Raw genomic sequence first — 19522 nt, 5'->3', positions numbered from 1 at the left:
CTTTTTCGAAATTTGAAAAATGCGAGTCCTGTGTCGGTTGTTGTAAGTGTAACCATGTCGAGTATGCGTGCAGATATTAGCCACTTGTCGCTTTGTGATAACGGTAGCAGTTGCAACTTTTCGTTGGAAGAGATTGGATCCATTTTACAATATGCTGTTGCAATCGTAAACATGAAAATTTTACTAAGAATTTGTCATTAGAAATACTCGTTACTTCTCATGTTCGTTGGTACTAAAATGTTGTTCTTTCTAGTTTACCCTGGAATATCTCTTCAAATGGAATAATCTCCGCTTCCGTCCTTTGAGGAATTAAATTCAGCATGATATTTTAAATGAAAATGCACCGATTGTCTGCCTATGAAATTATTGGGACGATAAACGTTTCAAGTGTCACAGAATTGGCATATTTGAGTATAATTTTGAATAATTTTAAAAATTTTATAACTTCATCATGAAGTTTGACGAATCTCGATGCTCAAATGATAGCCGTTTGACTTCGTGCACCCGAAATTGCGATGACATAGCTTTAATTAATGCGATCAAGAGTACAAAGCCTTACTTTCATCAAGTTTTGAGTCAGAATTTCTTTAAATGCTTCTGCAATGAGACGTGTGCTACGACAAAGAGGCTCGACATGCGTGGAAATGCCGTATACCAGAAGATCAAGTCAGCAAACGCGTAAAATTAGTTTTACTTTTTAAATTTGTCGAATTCTATATTCTCTTTAAACAATTATAGAAGGCTTCTTCAGGACGTGGATATACCTGCCTTGTTAATATTTCTTAAAAAGCATCAAGACATTGCTCATGTTAATTTAGCGAACAACAATATTTCAAATAGCGGATTTATCAATTTGCTCGATCACCTGCTTGTAAGATGAAATACTTCTAAAAAGTAAAGAATTGTTTAACAGAATCTATATTCGAAATCTGTTTATATTAGCACTACAAGTATATACTCGAATTGGACGTTAGCAATAATGATATCATGGAAATAGGGATTAAATATTTGTTAGCAATAGGAGAAAATATCCAGCTTAAGAGCCTGAATTTAAAAGCGAATAAATTTGGCGTCGAGGTTATTAATATTTGCCATTGTATGTATTGCAAAAGTATCAATTGTCTTAATCAAGCTATTTTTGCAGGCATCAAAAAATATAGCACTCTTTTTATTAAAAAATAAATACGTAACGTATTTAAATGTTGCAGAAGTGGGTCAAACTGCTTCCAGTTTAATATATTTCATAATGGTCTTGAGTTCAGAGCAAACCACTTCTAATACAACGCTAAAGAGTTTGGACATCAGTCGACCGAATCCAGGATTTATGTATTACTTTGATTCTGTTCATTTTTCCAGCGTTATTGGCCACATGCTTAAAGTAACTTTACATCCGTTACATATTTTTTTTATTTTCGCGTTAATGAAAAGTTACTTTTCCTAGAATAATACTACACTGACAGCATTGTATTTGCAAAAATACAACTTCAATTGTCACGACATTGAAACTTTAATGTCCAATGCAATATACAACAATACATTGCACTTGTTGGACCTTGGCTGTAATAATGTAGGAGATCATGGAATTATCTACCTTGCTAACTGGTTAACAAAAAGACCAGCTTTGAAAATCCTCATCTTGTGTAGGAACATTATAACTGATCATGGTGCAAGGTATAACGATCTTTAAAATAATAAATAACGTGAAACGTATTAAATGTACATCAAACGGATAATAAATAAATGGCGATTACTTTCAGGGAATTTAGTTTTGCTCTTCCATTCTCGAAACTGTTATCACTTGACATTTCTTATAATAAAATCACAGATAATGGTATGGTTGACATTTTGAACACGTTAAAAAAGAGCCCTCTTCTACGACAGCTGAGAATATTTGGGAATTGTCTTGGTCATCCAACTGCAAAAGTATTTGTACGGGAATACAATATAAATAAAGTCTACATTTTCTGATCGTTTGTAGATTATTAAGCGAATGCTGTTGTCTCAAGTTCTGAATCAAGAGAATGTAGACATCAGACCATACAGAGTTGACCACAGGTGGTATTTGGCAAGATACGAAGGTGACTGTTGCAGGAAAGAATTTTATAATGTTCCTTATGGTCTCTCCATGAAATTGTCATCCGTACCTGTAACAAAACCTCGTCCTAAGAGATCATATTATAAACAGATGTCTGTAAAAACTAGCGAACTTAAAGTACAACATGTATGTAATCGTGACAATTTTGTTTTATTACAAATTCGCTAAGAAATGTTTTGTTTCAGTCGACCATTACTATCATTTCAAATATATTGAAAGGAGACCATGCAAGGGACTGTAAATGTTGCTATTGTTTCAAATGCGAGGGTAATGCTAGACTCGTGTCCTTCAACAAACATTATTTGTTCATTCTGTTTCGACTTGGTTGATATTGAATTTTTCAGCACCGCATTATGACGAGCTGTGCAGAGATGCTGGCCACCCAGAAACTTGCACATGTTGCAAATGCAAAGAAAACGAAAGCAGTGATTGGTCCATAGATACGTCTATCGAAGACAGAGTTGTATCTCCGCGCGACCCAATGAAGAACATCATGTATATTTTGAGGCAAGTGAATTCTGATACTCGTGAAGACATTGTGCGCTGGATTAATATCAACGAGGATATATTGGAGGAAGATTTGAAGATTATTGCTATTGGTACGAACCTATGGGATATCATGCTATTATTTTCAGTCATGGATCGCAAAAGACTTATATTATTTTTCATTTTGAAATTGAAGATCAAGACGAGATCGAGGAATGCTCGTCTAAGGATTTGTGCAATTGCTCGTGGGCGCAACTAAGCATATCCAGTTTACAAAAATATTTACTGGAGGATTCTTCTAAGGATATACTAATTATACCTAGAAACAATTCTATGTTAATAAAGAATGCATGCGACGATGTTGACGACACAACTTCTTCGCTGGAATAATATATTGCGAGGATATGATTTCGCGGATGGGGTGAAAATAAGAAGCAAATGTAAAATATGTCTCAAAGATATCGTTTCATTGATGACTATGTATAGTCAGATTCTAAAATACAAAAATAAAAAACGCAATGAATTTATATTGTCATTTACAACAATCGTCTATTTCGTCGCTGTTTGATGTTCTTGCTGTTTAGCCTCTTCTTTGTTGTTTGTCGTACTGCGTCGACCGTCGATCAACGAAGCTTTGCCTTGTTGTTTGGTCTCCACTGTCTTCTCCGGTGCCTGTTTAGTTGCCTTGGTGTCGCGTGGTGTCTTGTTAGATTGCGCTAAACCGTTCGTGTCATAGGCGACCGGATCGTTCATGGCGTTCTCGTGGTTTCTCAAAGACATTTGTCCATGTTGTATCATCGTATTGGCTGTATTGTAGTTTTCAGGAGAAACGTTAATCATGAGCCCTCTTGACCCGTACGACATGTCAGCAAAACCTCTGCCGGGGTATGGATTGTACGGGGTCTCTGGATTTCCGTTAACTACTATCTGTTGGAACGATGACGGATTCTGACGATGATGATGGTGACGTGGAGTCATCCCGGCGACAGAGGCACTGGTTTCTACTTGAAGTGGTTGAGTCTATGAACAGTGATATACGACATTAAAGATAACAATATCTAGATTAAAAAGATCAAACATTTTTTACTTACGCGTGGCATATTAAAATTGTATGGCATCATCATTGGAGACTTTGCGAGCGACGACGAGTAAGACATAACAGGTACCATTTGCATAGCCATAGGTTCTACGCTGGGCTCGTTTAACACGGCTACGTTCTTTTGACAGGTGCATGGATTCAAAATATTATGTAAAGGGTTGTCGCTGGAAGATACTGATGGAACTTGAACAATGGAGGCTAGCTGATTTTGATCGAACTGAGGAACTACGACCACAGGGTTTGATGGAATTGTAATTATATGATCATGACATGCAGGAGCGATTGGCAGCATAGCCAAAGTTTCCTGAGGCTCTGGCAAACTTTGTGGAAGTTTTTCAATGCGTAGAGGTCGTTTTGTAGTAGTTTTTATGTCTACCATGGATGTTGAGGTTGGTTTAGGTTTTGGTTTTGGTTTTGGAATAGACTGATCCGATTGAATGATGTTCACAGATGGAATAGATTGAGCACAGGGCTGGGCAGCAGGTTGTACAATTTGCAGGGTGTTAATGGATGGAACTAATGGTTGAGGCATAACGATACCCGTCTGAGGTACTACATGGACATATGGTTGAAGCATGCCCAGAGTTTGGATTTGTTGAGAAACGGGTTCAGCTTGAATAGCTAATGTCTGAACTGCAGCTTGGTTCCCTTGGCAAGAAACTTGCGTTGGCTGAGTCGATCCTGGATTTATCTGGACGCAGAAGGTACCGGCGGACTTCTTGGCCCTATCCTTGTCCTCGCCGTTTTCTTCAATTTTTAGATCAGTTTTCGTGGACTCCTGCTTGACATCTTCCACCAGTGACTTCTTCTCGGTGATCTTGGGCACTGGACCAGCCTGAGACAAAGCAACAGCCACCACCAGGATCGCGAAACACGCACTCAGACGCATCGTAAACCGTGTAGACTTCGTGACTTCCGAAATCGAATTGATGATCCATCGATTGAATTTCGTTTTTATAGGGATTTCTGAGCACGTAAATTATTTTACATACCACCGAGAAATTTCGTAACTCTATGCGTGAATATCGTGAAATGTGGTCTCGCTGATTTTGCTGATTGCGAGTTTCACAACAGCTACATCGTTTCAACGATATTTCTGGTATTTGTATAACTGCAGTCGATATTCAATACTGTGTCTCTTTTAAAATAAGAATGATCAAATAAATCATGATTATCCTAGAAATTTAAAAAAAATATATTATTACAAATTAAAGAATAACTTAAAATTCTTTGAATTTAGAATAAGAGAATTTCAGAACACAATTGATGTTACATAAAGGAAAGAAAGAGTAAAAAGCTTAGTGTGCAATATAAGTATTATTGTATTAATATTTATATTAACATACAAATGTCTTAATTATAACAATGTTTATCATATATATTATATGTTTATAAATGAAATTTTGTAAATGTTCGTTAGTAATTGTTAACAATGAAGAATACTTAATATAAATAAAGGAATTACACTTACTGTATACAAAATAATGTCCAACATCTACTAGAATAATAATTCATTGCTTATTTATATTATTTATATATATTTTAAATTGGATTACAAATTAATTTCATTATTTTTCCTGCACTATTAATTCAATTAATAAGAATTTACCATACATACAGACGTGTGGTATGTCATTAATGAATGAAGTAAATAGTAACAATAAATTAGTATTCATGGCTAAATTCAGAAAATTGTCGACGTTTCGCAAACGTTATAGTTTGCATCTTTAGAGTTAAAAAGCTCTGATATGCAGGAATGCATGATATGCAAAGTATAACGTTTGCGAAACGTTGACAATTTGTCGAACTTAGACGCGGCATTCACTCGGAAGCCAAGTAATACTAACGTTAACTCCGGCCATTAAAGCTTCAAATTTAAAAGCAACAATAAAGTAAGGAACATTATCATCAGGTTGTACATATAAATTTTATTGATTTATTCGATTTTAAGTTTAATCGCGATGACTTATTTTTCAACGTTTGTTTGCTGAATAATTTGCAGTGCTGCATTCTTCACTTGTATTGATTCGATGTATAATTGCAAAATATTGAGTCGATGAGCGTATACGCAATTATTACGTTTTACTTTGCTTATTCAACAAATGTGTCGAACTCTGTTCCAATTTCGTTTTACAGGATTTCGTTATTTCTTTGCATACTTAAATATAAGGGAGACAAAGAATTTTTATGAGTTATTTTTGTTGAATTTTTCAGATGATTTCAAGTCAACACCAAAGAACAACAAATATTTTTTTATTTAATAAAATAATATATATTGAAATATATTATTAATAGAACTCAGTAGCAACTAGCAGAGTGGCGCAGTGGAAGCGTGCTGGGCCCATAACCCAGAGGTCCGTGGATCGAAACCACGCTCTGCTAAATTGAATAGAATTTCTATGTAATTCAATTTTTTTGCTTTTTTTTCTTGTATTCTTTGTTGAAGATGAGTATTAACTTTTATATAAATCGAAATAATCGTCCACGTTGTTTCAGTAACGATTAAATACATTATACATCGATAGGTTAAGTTCTTACAACTTTTCAGTAAAAAGTAATAATATATCTATGTTTATTATTGTACCCAGCTTGTAAATGATAAGAAATTAAAATCGAGTAAAGAGAAAGAATTATAAACATAGGTGTACATTAGATGCAAAGACGTACAGCCACATTGATCTTAATAAACTAATCATAGAAAGTATGTATTACAAACTGGTTGTAGAAATAGAAATTTTGTTTGGAAGTATAGTATGCAATACAGAAACACTATAAATAAAATTATTTAATGTAATAATGTCATTGAATGCGACGAAAAAAAAATTCGCCCAACGTGGGGCTCGAACCCACGACCCTGAGATTAAGAGTCTCATGCTCTACCGACTGAGCTAGCCGGGCAATGTGGTAGTGTTTCTATTTTTTATAAAATATGAGTAATTATTAACTTTAAAATGGTACATCAAATAAACTAAATAATATAGAAATCTTTATTGGTAAATCAATGAGTATCAAAGTTCAAATTTATTTGTGTATGTCATATATTTATGTAGGATACAATCCAAGCTTAAGTAATTTAACTTTATTTCTATATTAATTAATTAGCCTCGCTGATCTACATTCTTTTTATACGTATAGCTGCTCCCGATAGTTACTTCGTCTAATTGCACATTAAATTAAATGATAGTCTTTATAATGACAGAAGACATTTATTTTTAAAGCTTCTTTGGTGGGCGCCTTCGAATAAATTAAAATCTATTTCTTTTTAACAGGTACTACAATTTCTACAAAAATAAATAAACTTTTTAAACGTATTATATGGCACGTATCGATAATAAATAACGCGATAAATTACGAATGAATAATTTACAATTGCGTTTTGAAAGAAGTTCTAGTTACTCGCTGGTCCCTTGCGATTAGCAGCTATATCTAGAAATTTTTCGTTAAAATTGTCAAGGTACGTTACTCGACTCCATTACGCTTGTTTAACACGTTGACTTCCACGCTTAGGGATGTCTTTGACAGTTGCTTAAATTTTAGTATAAAAAATATAAATGTTAGGTGGTTTAAGGGTGAATGTACCTTTCATTTTATAATGTTCTTAACGAGACTAACGTTATTTAAAAGTTTGTAAGTATGTATTAGGGTTTGTGCGTTTCAAGTACCGTGCTTTCACGAGAAGAAGGCACAGCGTGTTTACATCCCCATTCCTGTTGCAGTTCGCTGACTCACAGGTATTGGCCGAATATGGTGACGAAGATCGGTGACAGCCAATCAGCGGACTGCAGCAAGAGTGGGGATGTAAACACGCTGTGTCCTCTTCTCGTGGAAGGACGATACTTGAAAGAAAAATTGTAAGATTTAAGCATCGGTCATCAGTGGCCACCATGGTAGTTAGTTAACGTGTTAAATAAGTATCTTAATTATATAAAAAATTAATAACACGTATAAATCGCTGTTAGTTAATTGAATGTATTCTTCTTTCACGAGAAGAAGGCACAACGTATTTACATCCCTACTACTGTTACAGTCTGCTGACTCACAGACATTGGTCGAAAAACGATGACGAAGATCGGTGACAGCCAATCAGCGGACTGCAGTAAAAGTGGGGACGTAAACACGCTGTGCCTTCTTCTCGTGGAAGCACGGTACGTATTTTGCATCATTTGCATCATACGAAAAAATGGGCAATATGCCCTTACCATCACATTTAACTCTTAAAAACCACCGTACACTCTCTATTCGCAAATGATGCAAATGGAATTAATGAACACATATTATTGTACTATAGTTAAGTATCGAGCTTCAATCGTGCGATTAATTTCTTTAATAGATCGCAATAATCAACTGTAGTAACGCGAACACTGACGGGAAGACATGTCGGCGAATATGGGATGCTGCCGAACATTGAGACGGGCAATCGAACGTGCCATCGGTTTTGTTTTGCAACAGAAGATTCCTCATCAATTTTTTGCCCTCGCAAGAATTCTCGATTCTTACGAATCTGATTTTGCGACCCTCAAGAAATTGTTCCAATTCGACTCTGCACCTCCATTTTAGAGGATTTCCAGAAAACTCAACGATATATACGTTAGGCATGTCGTTCAAGTCACTGGTAAATATACATTTAAGATCGTTACCTTCTAGATTCAAATAGGTGAGACTATTCAAGTTTCGAAAAGCACCGGGGGCAATATAGTTGATCGAATTGCCGCGTAGATCCAGTTTTTCGAGACTTTCTAAAGCGAGCCAGGACGATCCGATCATCTCTAAAGGATTATCTTGAATCGTTAGATTCTTGAGTTTGTTTAAACCATCGAACGTGCCGTGTTCCATGGTGATCAAGCCAGAATTTCTAATGACGAGTTCACGCAAATTCGTATACTTGGACAGGCATCCTGCCGGCAAGCGTGGCAGATGTCCTTCGTTAAACTCGATCGCGGTAACCTCTGGCGGTAACGATTGCAGTAGCAATAAATTTCCGCCGGTGCACTGGTATCGAATTCCTGCTGTATCGTCGCGAACAGTACAGGTCCCTTCGATGGTTTCGTTGAAAGTCGGTACGCTAGGGGTCGTTGCAGGGGGAATGGTGGTTGTTGTGGGAAATTTTGTGGCGTAACAGTCTTCCTTCAGCAACAACGTATGTTTGTCGTAATGAATTCTGTGGGTGTCCAGAAAGTCGGCCAGTTTCGTCCCGCACAGGCAGCTCCAAGGATTGTTGGCGACGTGCAGTGTCGACAAATATCGTAAACGATTAGCCATGTACTCGATGCCGATACAGTTCATGGAATTTTCAGATACGTCGAGGCTCGTGAGGTACGGTATGTCATCGAACGCGTCGTTCGTTATTAAGTATATATTATTATGGGATAGATCCAGATGCCTCAGGTTGGACAGACCCTGTACCGTCTCCCCGTTGACAATATTCAGCTGATTATTTTTAAGAGACAAATACTCGAGATTGTATAGCTTGTAAAAGGCACGAGGCTCGATCGTCTCGATACCGCAATCTCGAAGCTCGAGCTTCGATAGGTAGCCGTTGAAGCGCGCGAAAGTGCCCTGAGGAATCTTCTTAATGTTCGACAAGATAACGCGGATCGTGTGCGCAGTAGGAGGTATTAGATTAAATTCTTCTATCGAGGTAATACCTCGACAGGTGTAGATCGGTCTTGATTGTTCCGTGGTCTTCTCGCGGTAGCAACTACCCGCGTAGGTGGGTGGTTGCGACGTTACAACTGGAGGTTCTGTCGGTGGGGCCGAAGGGACTGGTCTGGCGATCGTGATATTTGATTGCTTAATGCAGTCTGCGAACGATGCCCAGTGCACTCTGCCCGTAGTAACCGAAGGATCCACGTTCTGTGTACGGAATAAATAAAAGTAATGATTTTTCAAAATTAAAATTAAGAAGCAACTATTTAAAAACATAGTGTCGCACCTGTGGTCGCCATCTGTTGGTATCGTTTGGAATATCATTCTCGTTCTCGTAGCATCGACCTGCATTGATCTCGAATCCAATGTTCTTTTGCGTTAGAAAAGTTTGAAGATTTCTGCGACACGCGCAGATCCACGGATTACCAATCGCGTCCAATCTTTCCAATTTTTTTAATTCGGTCAACTCCTCGACGGCGATGCATCGTAGTCGATTGTTTCTAATATCGAGAAATCGTAAACTGCTGCCTAAATGCCATAACGCCGTTCGTTCGATCTGTTCGATACTGTTATTTCGTAATATCAATTGTTGAAGATTAACGAGATCTCGAAACCAGTCTGCACCCACGACCGGAAATCGATTACCGAACAACGAAAGGCGCTGCAGCCTGTGCAAACCCGCGAAAGCACCGCTCTCGATCCTATTTATCTGACAGTTATTCAGTTCTAAACTTTGCAAGCTATTTCCGAAACGGAAGAATCCATATCTCGGGAGAGTGTCGATCGTCATGCCGGAAATCTCGATCCTGATGGTCTTGTCCGGAAGTCTGTCCAAGGATGTGAACACATTCGTATGGAATTCGTTGCCATGAATCCTTGCGTGTTCCTAAACCATTATACCATCCATTGTCATCCAGGTACGTTGAGAAGTATTTATCGATAGTTCGATTTGAACGAATTTTATTTCCGAACAACGAATACAATTTTTAGGTTCGTCTCGAAGAACCAAGGTCGCGAGGAGGGCAAACTTCTAAGTAATTACCATGATTTTTGACATCACATGGTAGAAATTTATGTGTAAATTTTTTTAATCTTTGTAGAAAATTTTACCGTCAGTGACCCTTACCTCGTGAACCATCGCCATTGTCACGAGTGGAAATAGAATGACAAACAGACGATCTTGGAAATGAGATAAAGATAACGAACAACTATAAAAAAACTATGGACTTTAGAGTATATCCTAAAGCAGTGATTCTCAACCTTTTGCGGATCATGTTCAAATTGAACACCTCAAAGATTTGGATGCTCCCTTGTCGAATGTAAATATGGCGAAGTATAAGCATTTCTTAATATAAATGGATGTTGCCTCCTAAATAATAAAAATTGCCCACCTGTGGGATGACAGGTCGCGTAATTACATAATTTAACGAGAGCCCGCAGACTCGTCGCATTAATCTTTAAAATAATATCGCTATTCGTTTTACTTTTGGTATTATATCAATTCCAGTATAGAGTCCTTTTGCTTGGGGGTGCAGTTTACAAATGAATAAAATTTGTATTCGTTGTTCGAACAAAAAATTTGCCCAATTTAACAATAATTACCCAGTTACAATTGTTGGTCGATTGTATTGTGAATCCAACTTGCGTCATACACTGATATTTCCTGCACAGGTAGATCTCCTTCGGGCATTCCAGTTCCGGGACGAGAGAACGATCCCGAATGTACCTGTCCAATAAGTAAACTGTGATTTAGAGTTAAGGTAAGAACTTACACGTTTCACCTATTCTGAACATAGACTTTTACTATTTGATAGACAAGTATTATAATGGCTATATCCATATTTATACCGATGTATCGAAGACTGATTTCGGGGATATCAACAGGCACCTTTGTAACGTGCATTAAAAAAATTCTATACGTTCGTTCAGCTTGAGTAAAGTTAATTCTTTATACAGAGTGTTCGGCCACACCTGGGAAAAATTTTAATGGGCGATTCTAGAAGCCAAAATAAGATGAAAATCAAAAATACCAGTTTGTTGATAGAGGCTTCCTTAAAAAGTTATTAACAATTAAATTCAAAAATGTCAAATCGTTTTCGAAAAATTACTTTCGGTTGCGGGGGTCAATTACAATCATTTTTGGTGAATAGACATACCCCCGAAATCCCACCCATTTTCTAGAAAAAAATTTGAGAAGGTGTGAAATTTTTCGACAAAATTAAAAAATTTCAAATCATTCTAAAAAAATTCTATTTAGTTACAGGGGGCAATTACAAGCAGTTTTTATAATTAGACATATCCTCGAATTCCTACCCACTTTCGAAAAAAAAATTCATGAAGCTGTGACATTTTTCGACAAAATTAAAAAACTTCAAATCATTCTAAAAAAATTATATTTAGTTACAGGGGTGAATTACAAGTATTTTTGATTATTAGACATACTCTCTAAATCCTATCCACTTTCGAGAAAAAAATTCATGAACGACATTTTTCGACAAAATTAAAAAATTTCAAATCATTCTAAAAAAATTATATTTAGTTACAGGGGTGAATTACAAGTATTTTTGATTATTAGACATACTCTCGAAATCCTATCCACTTTCTAGAAAAAAATTCGAGAAGGTGTGAAATTTTTCGACGGGAAAAAAAATGTCAAATCGTTTTCGAAAAATTATTTTCGGTTGCGGAGGTCAATTACAATCATTTTTGGTGAATAGACATACCCCCGAATTCCTATCCACTTTCTAGAAAAAAATTCGAGAAGGTGTGAAATTTTTCGACGGAAAAAAAAATGTCAAATCGTTTTCGAAAAATTATTTTCGGTTGCGGAGGTCAATTACAATCATTTTTGGTGAATAGACATACCCCCGAAATCCTACCCACTTTCTAGAAAAAAATTCAGTACAGGCGGAACTTTAGACGCTAATAACCTTTTAACGAAGCCTTCATCAACAAATTGGAATTCTTGATTTTCGTCTTATTTTGGCCTCTAGAATCTCCTATTTAAATTTTTCCCAGTGGTGACTGAACACCCTGTATAATTGCTTTTGGAAGTTCCGCGATCTAAGGTGAAAATACAAAAACGAAAAGAATACCTGTCCAATCTTTCTCGACAGTTGCAGAGCCAAGGATTGCCGTCGATCCGCATGACCCTGAGCTCTCGCAGATGCGAGAGTTCCTCGATCGGTAAGCAATCCAGATCATTATCGCGCAGACTCAGCGTTTCAAGTCTGGGCAACGCGCGAAAAACGTCGTGCTCGATGTGCATTAAACCGCACCTAAAAATACACATAATTCAGCTTTACTTACTTCATACGAGCGATATGTGACTTTAACACGACCTCGAACACAAGAAATTAGTTACGAGCGCAGTAAAATGATCGTGTACGTATGTTCGAAATGCTACTTTAAGTTCTAGAAACTATTTGCAAACAAAAGAAATCGCACGTTATACGAGAAACAATATCATTGCCAAATTTCCTCCTTCGATGCGAAAATAGTATATTCTTTGTTTTAACAAATTGTAACCAAGTCTTTTCGAAACGTATTTTTAAAACTCGAAGCTACGAATGCGGAAAGATCGGTGGTTCAAGAGTGCTAGAAAATGTATTTTTTTGTCAATCACGTGGGACACCCTGTGAAAGAACCGATTATCAGTTTTACGCAAGCCGTTGATTTTCTTTGAAATGATCGAGGGTGCTGGCGTTCCGCATCGAAGGAAATACTGCGCTTCCGCGTCTCTAATGTAAATCACGGCCCACGATGCTTTTCTTGGAAACCTTTGAGATCGCGGCCGGCCTTACGTCATGTTTTTAAATTAATCTGTTGACAACTAGGTCGTCGACATCAACAGGTACGTTTTACGTAACCGGGTCCTTTCTGTTTCTAGCGATAAGCTCAAAACTTGTACGCAACAGTGTCGCGGCTCACCTATCCAAGATCAGCTTTCTCAAGTTAGGTAAATGGCGGAACCATGGGTTCCTGGCCACGTAGATCTTGGTCCCGTGGAATATCAGCCACTCCAGTCGAGTTAGGCCAGCGAATGCATCTGGATCGGTGAAGTTCACATGGCAGTTGTAGAAGGACAGTCTCCTCAGGTTCTTGAATCGCTGGAACGCGCTGTCTGGTATAATATGGAACCTCGACACCGTGAACTCTATCCACTCTGCCTCGCTGGATATCTCATCGAGGTCGTTCAGGTCACCGTGTGTACAAGCGTAGGCGATCGACCGTTCATCATCCACAAACGGCGCTACGCTGCATTTGCCGTGTACCCGGCCAATTAGGGCGACCAACGCCCAGAGTAGAATCAGATGCATCGCCATTTTTCTTAATAGTAGGCTTGTCGCGTTAACTGGAGGCGTGTGTCGAGCGAAGCTTTAACTCTCCTCTCTGCGAACAACATCGAGTGTGAAACTCAACAGTTTATGCATAATTAGGATCTTGTTTTACAACGCTAAAGACCAAACTTCGAGGCGTGGTACGTATTTTCTTCAAAACAAAAGATGTAAACAATGCTTATGCGAGGCCAGTGACCCCCCATTCGCGATTTACGGCTCTCGATAGTCAGTTTATAACAGTGGAGCGTTCGAACAAGGTCGTTTTAGTAAGCTGAACTCTCAGTTTTGTATCACTGTTGACTTTAAGTTCTCTGCAGGACGTGAAAAATTATAAATCGTCTTGCAAGCATACTAACACCGTCTTTAGAATCTTCTTGTTCTAATTGTACCATTTGCATAGTGTGATATTTGAATGTATACATATATCGTTCCGTTAATAACCATTTAGTCTCGAGAACAGCCTTGGCCACCTTGCTCGCCTGATTTAAATCCACTTGACCGTTTTCTCTAGGGAGTTTCCAAACAGTAAAGTATATTCGCATCATTTTGTTTTGGTAAATGACTTAGGGAATGATTAACAGGTTACTGATCGTTGGAGGAGATCTCCCATTTATCTTTTAATTTTTCAATCGTCATTGATCTGAAGCTACGTGCAGTTCATTAAGTGCCTTTTCAACCGTTAGTAAATGCAATTAGCAATACTGCATAAAAAAATCCAGATAAAAGTGTCGTGAAACAATGAATTTTGCTTTGGGTAGTACGTACATCGGATTGTTTAGGGAAAAGTAATTTTGGCATTCGTAATAGCAACGTAGAAAATAATGTTAGTGATATTATCGAATCTAGTATATTTTGCCAATACAGTGAATGGATATATTAAACTTATTTCTTTTAAACATTATCATTCTTTTGAAAAAGTATGGAATAATTTGAAGTAATCTGTGGGCTTTTTGAAGTTTTAAATTTAAGAATGTTACTACATGTTGCTTGCCAAAAATACGCGGTGGTTAACGCATAATTTAAGCATTATTCAAGTGATGAAAATATCAGGAAACCTGTATGAAGCGTTTGAATACTTGTATCAAAAATATGCAAGAAAAATGTATTATCTTCTAAAGTATCGAGTTTTCGATGGGTCGATTTATTTTAAAAATCAGGCATCACAGCCTGACCCAATCACTAGAATATTAGTATAAATATTTTCTGTAAATCAAATTGTTCGATCGATTACACGATTACTTTAAATTGTCTTCTGTCCTACAGTATCTATGAAAGTTTCCCCAATTTACAGTCTACTTTACTAAAGTTGTTGTATCATATTCCTAGGCACAATGAATCAGCTCATTCATCGTTCAGTTATGTTCAAAATGTACCAGCGCGTGTTACAGTTCTGCGCATTAAAATCATGTGTTTACCTCGCAGACCGGAAATGCAACTTGCCACCGCTCACCATGGCCACATTTAAACGAAACAGCCGTGTATAGTCACGGTGATTTTTTTTCCCCTTCGGAGCACTTGTCACCGATGTCTTGCTCTCGATTGCTAAACGAGCGGTTGGGAAAAAACAACGTTGAACTCTCGACTGATCGCACGATGTCCTAAATTGTTCACAGGTCACCTGGCTCCCTCCTCCTCACCATCTTCGCAAGAATGCACTGGAAGTTTCCAAACTGCTCGGAAATAGACGAACTACAAGGACCAAGGCACCAGCCGATAGTTAAGATTTTGAAATAGAACCAAGGATAACGCCGTGAAACGTCGATCTCGAAAGTTTACGATCGGATCGGCGGGAATTCAAAGGGAATTAACGTTTCGCGCCTGGTACCATGCGAGTCGGGACGAAATCGATCGATAATTAGAACGTCGAAGCACTAATTGCATCTAACTGTTTCTCTGATCGAAGCAGCGATGCACCAGGAAGCCGAGATTCTCGGTAAGCTTGCACCGCCGTGTGTCTCGCATCGATGGATCGAAACGAAACGGCTCGACTGAGCTGGCGATTCGCGCGCTTCCTCGTTATATAAACTTCTAAGGCCAAGGTCGCCCTTGGCCCACGCGCCGATGCACAGCGGGACAGAGCGCGCTCCTAGTGCAACGAAAGTAAATGACTGATGTCACTGATGGCCGAACATTATTTGGTACTAAAGAGATTTTCAGTGCATCTAGCATCGATAAGTTTCGATAAAACTCTATTCTTTTACTACCGCGTCGATGCTCGAATATTCCATACCTGGCGTTACGTAACGACGCTCGAACGACATTGTGACTAAACTATTCCACTAGTAAATTCAAATGCTACCAATCTAGTCATCTCGTAGAACCGAGATACATCTTGAAGCATTGAAGCGCGAGACCAGCGCCATCCCGACTGATGCACGCTAAGAGCAAGAGACCAATTTGGTATTGTCACGGACGAGGTATACCAGTAGACCTTACATCCAATGTATCTTTTTGGTCCATTTTTCTGGGGTTCTAAAACCCCATTTTACTGTTTAGATACGAACAAAAGAGGAAGCGAGAGACAGAAAATGAAATTACAGAAAGCGCATTGAACTCTGCCGAGCAAAACGTTCAACGAAATTGAAACAGCAAGCGAAACAGAATTATTTTTTATTGTTAATTTACCGCCATGACGGTTTTAAATACGATAAAGATGAAAATAATTACGTTTTCTACAGAGATTGATTATCGAATATTCTCCGATGCTATTCAGTGAAATTGATCGCTTATTTTCGTCACGCACCGAACGCGTTCTGTTCTACTGTTTGATAGTAGGTACATACGCCGATTGCCCGACAACCACAGCCTATCTTTAGCATACACCGCTCTAGTTTGACAGAAAACTTGCGCGTGGCATATATAATATGCGTTGATACGACTTGCCAGCCTCTGACTAGTCACTGGTCCACACCTGCAACTGGCAGCTGCTGTGTTCAAGAAAATGCGTTTGCATCTCTTGGGGTTACCAAGGTCTAGGGCAGCGTGACACTAGCTGGAAATAATATAAGAAGCGGTCTATGCTTCGTGTAGATTTTACGAAGAGAAAATCTCTTGTCTTAGCAACGTGCTTGGCATTTGTTACAGAGTAATACCTAACACAGATCTAACTTAAACCGAAGAGACGAAGTAGAAACATAATTAAGAAATACGGTCACAACGCGAGAAGAAGCGTTAAAAGGAAATATTATTGAAATATGGGGATCGATGGATGTAAAGGTGCATGATTACGATAATTAAGACGAAATTAGAAAAGCGTGACACCAGGCGACAAACCACCAGAGGCGACTCTGCTTCGCGTTACGGTGCAATGAAGACAGGGAACGATAGGACATTTTCTCGCGCTGTATAGTAGGTCGTCACGGAAGCGTAGCGACGTCTATGCGTGCTGCATACTAAGAATAGTGGGAACATGCTTAGACCTTGGGAATTCAAGGTCCGCTGGAGCATAAGCGAATCTCCTCGTTTATGCCCGAAATGAAATTATGACGAAACGCTCCACAAAGCACTGACAAACGTATTCCAGCAACAAATATGTCGTGGCTGAATTTAAAGATCCAAGTCTACACTTTGGCATACAAAAGAAATATATAACTAAATAATTTGTACGATAAAGACAAAACGTAATGAGGTGAACACATGATCGATGAAGTAAATACTCGAGCGTTTATGGAAATAAATATTTATCATTCTTGTCTAAAGATAGATGGAAAGAAATTGATCAAAGAAGCGTGACAATGTTTTATGTGTACGAATAAACTTAAATATCGATATAGGAAGGAGTATATACTTACGATAAACATCAAGTAGATTTGTTATATGCACGATATATGGATGAACCGGAGACACTTGAAAAAATCCCTCTATTCTTCGCTGAGAAGTGTACAAAATTCAGAACAAAAGCACAGATTGTATAAGTAGCCGTTATATAAGAAGCGTATTGCATCGAAAAAAGATTGTAAACGGAACAAAATTGTAATTCTATCCAGTGTTGCATTATTCTTGTAATAGATATCTTAAATGGCTGGTTTCGACACCGTTATGGTTTAATGCTTGGTCCAATTTTATAAGATAAATTGGTCGATGCGTTATTAGTTGCGTATCTTATCTAGCCCGATGCTAAATACCATATGTCGAGTAATATAGTTTGGTGGACTACATTTTACTTTCCTCAACTCTAAACTGTTAGAGTGGGTTTGAACCGGATGCAATTTGTTCAAGGATGGTTATTTCACATTTTAGGAAATTATTGCTCCAGAACTTTGAACAAAGTGTAAACATGTTTTATCACTAACGAACAAAAACTTACTAATAAATCAGCATTAGTGCATGCACGATGACATTCGATTAGGTGAAGCTTACTCTTTCGCCGAGGGTCGGGCTGACCCACCCTATCAATTATGTACCAAACATTTCTCCCTATCAGTCGCGTGTCAGCCCTGCTATTCAGTTTGAGTTTACTTGACCCAAAATAGGTTAAGGCTAGGCCTAAGTCTACAATATATTACATTAACCAGGCGGGCACGGCTTTCTTTTCAGCTTTTTTTTTTCTAAACATATTGAAATTTGAGTATATTTTAGTTTCTGCTAATATTACAATTTAAATAACAAACTGTAGCAAAAATTGACGCATGACGGATACAGTCAACAAACACAGCCTGGTTAAGATCTAGGTTACAGTAAAATTATTGGCTGGATATCGATTCCACTTAATCTAAAATGGCCTAAGGCTATGTCTAACGATAAGTTGATAGTGCCTTGGGATTTGAATTTTGGTTTTGCTCGACGTTACATCCGATCAAATTCTCTTCGGCTTCCTTGTGTTGTCTTATATTTTCGACGAGTGTCAAGTGTACTCTGATAAAATTCCAGGATCAGTCGTATTTGTTTTACATACGAAAGATGATATTACAGACGACGCGACATTGCTCGCGATTGTAAATGTTTTTTTTCTTTCTGTTTAAATTACAGCTCCGCGTGTACACGGATTGTCGTGTTAGGCTGGCATTAACGCTTCGTGGCGGTTAGTTTTCTCCGCTACGCCGTCTATCCATCCATCCATTTTGCCCATCCAACTCGAAGACGGATGCGTCGTCATTGCTCGACAGTCTCGCGCGGACTGTCGTTCGCAGCACATGCAGTTCCGCATTCGTTCGCCACCGTCCCGAGTCGCGCGTTCCATCCATCGATAATTGTGGTGAAAAAAAAAGTGGCCGTCGTTTTTACCATGTCCGATTACACGCCGATAGCATTCCAGGGCTTGTTCGGAGCATTCTGTAAGTACCATGTAATTTTCCTCGTCATCGTCACTCCTGCACACCGCTCCAACACTAACTGTTCACATAATTATGTACCAGCTATTCCGCGAATTGGTGATCTCCCATTGCCGCATCGAAGTTACGTTCTAGATATCATGACACGCTACCGAGGTGTCTATACCGTTAATTTCAGCAACCAGTATTCTAGACATCTCTAAAAAATTCTACGTTTCTAGGGCGACCCTTCCTGGTTAACTTAACGCGTTACGCTCTTCGGAAGAAGTTTCGATTCTAACAAGAAGAATCCCCTGCCTCCTGAACGAAGAACACCAATAGACGTTCGGTGATTCTGACAGGTGTCTGTACCGTTAATTCTAACGTTTAGGATTTTAGACGTTTCTAAGGCAATCCGTGCCAACTAATTTAAGGTATTATATTTCTCAGTTTTTATTTTGAAAAGAACCATCCCACACCAGTAATTGTTACTGTTGTTGCAGAGGTGTTTATACCGTTAATCCTAACGTTTAGTCTTCTGGAGATCTCTACAATATTCTATGTTTCTAGGGTGATTATGTTGGCTAAACGTGTTACCGTTTTCGGA

General features: G+C 38.3%; 4 protein-coding genes and 2 non-coding genes across 9 annotated transcripts in view; 3 read left to right on the top strand and 3 right to left on the bottom strand.

Moving 5' to 3' along the window:
* The first annotated feature begins 65 nt into the window (after positions 1-65).
* On the top strand, positions 66-3051 carry LOC122399573 (leucine-rich repeat-containing protein 34-like). The gene is made up of 10 exons (XM_043400344.1): positions 66-666; positions 739-871; positions 943-1077; positions 1145-1378; positions 1442-1671; positions 1758-1923; positions 1979-2221; positions 2281-2362; positions 2440-2694; positions 2784-3051. The coding sequence occupies exons 1-10, from the start codon at positions 452-454 to the stop codon at positions 2969-2971; spliced, it is 1881 nt and encodes a 626-aa protein (XP_043256279.1). The 5' UTR covers positions 66-451; the 3' UTR covers positions 2972-3051.
* Positions 3052-3082: 31 nt separating this feature from the next.
* LOC122399555 lies at positions 3083-4788 on the bottom strand. Its single transcript, XM_043400321.1, has 2 exons — positions 3673-4788; positions 3083-3601 (listed from the first exon to the last, which is right to left on the bottom strand). Exons 1-2 carry the CDS (start codon positions 4567-4569, stop codon positions 3131-3133), a joined length of 1368 nt encoding a protein of 455 aa, XP_043256256.1. The 5' UTR covers positions 4570-4788; the 3' UTR covers positions 3083-3130.
* Positions 4789-5990: 1202 nt separating this feature from the next.
* On the top strand, positions 5991-6062 carry Trnam-cau. The gene has a single exon. It is a non-coding gene; the product is annotated as a tRNA-Met (tRNA).
* A 443-nt stretch (positions 6063-6505) lies between these two features.
* Trnak-cuu lies at positions 6506-6578 on the bottom strand. Its single transcript has one exon. It is a non-coding gene; the product is annotated as a tRNA-Lys (tRNA).
* Positions 6579-7826: 1248 nt separating this feature from the next.
* Positions 7827-15643, bottom strand: LOC122404420 (slit homolog 2 protein-like). 2 transcript variants are annotated; one of them, XM_043408357.1, is made up of 6 exons: positions 15082-15643; positions 13257-13718; positions 12422-12604; positions 10929-11052; positions 9613-10212; positions 7827-9533 (listed from the first exon to the last, which is right to left on the bottom strand). In XM_043408357.1, exons 2-6 carry the CDS (start codon positions 13649-13651, stop codon positions 8004-8006), a joined length of 2832 nt encoding a protein of 943 aa, XP_043264292.1. In that variant the 5' UTR covers positions 13652-13718; positions 15082-15643; the 3' UTR covers positions 7827-8003. The 2 variants fall into 2 exon arrangements, with proteins under 2 accessions (XP_043264292.1, XP_043264293.1); XM_043408358.1 differs by lacking the exon at positions 15082-15643 and adding an exon at positions 14023-14474.
* Positions 15644-18790: 3147 nt separating this feature from the next.
* The window catches only part of LOC122403135 (cytospin-A-like), a 36170-nt gene continuing 35438 nt past the window's right edge, over positions 18791-19522 (top strand). For 2 of the 3 annotated variants that reach the window (XM_043406507.1, XM_043406498.1), the window contains exon 1: positions 18791-18939. The gene's annotated coding sequence lies outside the window, so the exon portion shown is untranslated. Of the gene's footprint in view, positions 18940-19157; positions 19278-19522 lie in introns of all 3 variants that reach the window. The other variant, XM_043406503.1, reaches the window with a different exon arrangement.

This window comes from Colletes gigas, unplaced genomic scaffold, assembly GCF_013123115.1.
Source record: "Colletes gigas isolate AHSC1104 unplaced genomic scaffold, ASM1312311v1 Colletes_gigas_Sc00002, whole genome shotgun sequence".
Taxonomy (NCBI): Eukaryota; Metazoa; Arthropoda; class Insecta; order Hymenoptera; family Colletidae; genus Colletes; species Colletes gigas.
The sequence above is the reverse complement of the archived record's forward strand: the minus strand, read 5'-3'. Positions and strand labels throughout refer to the sequence as shown.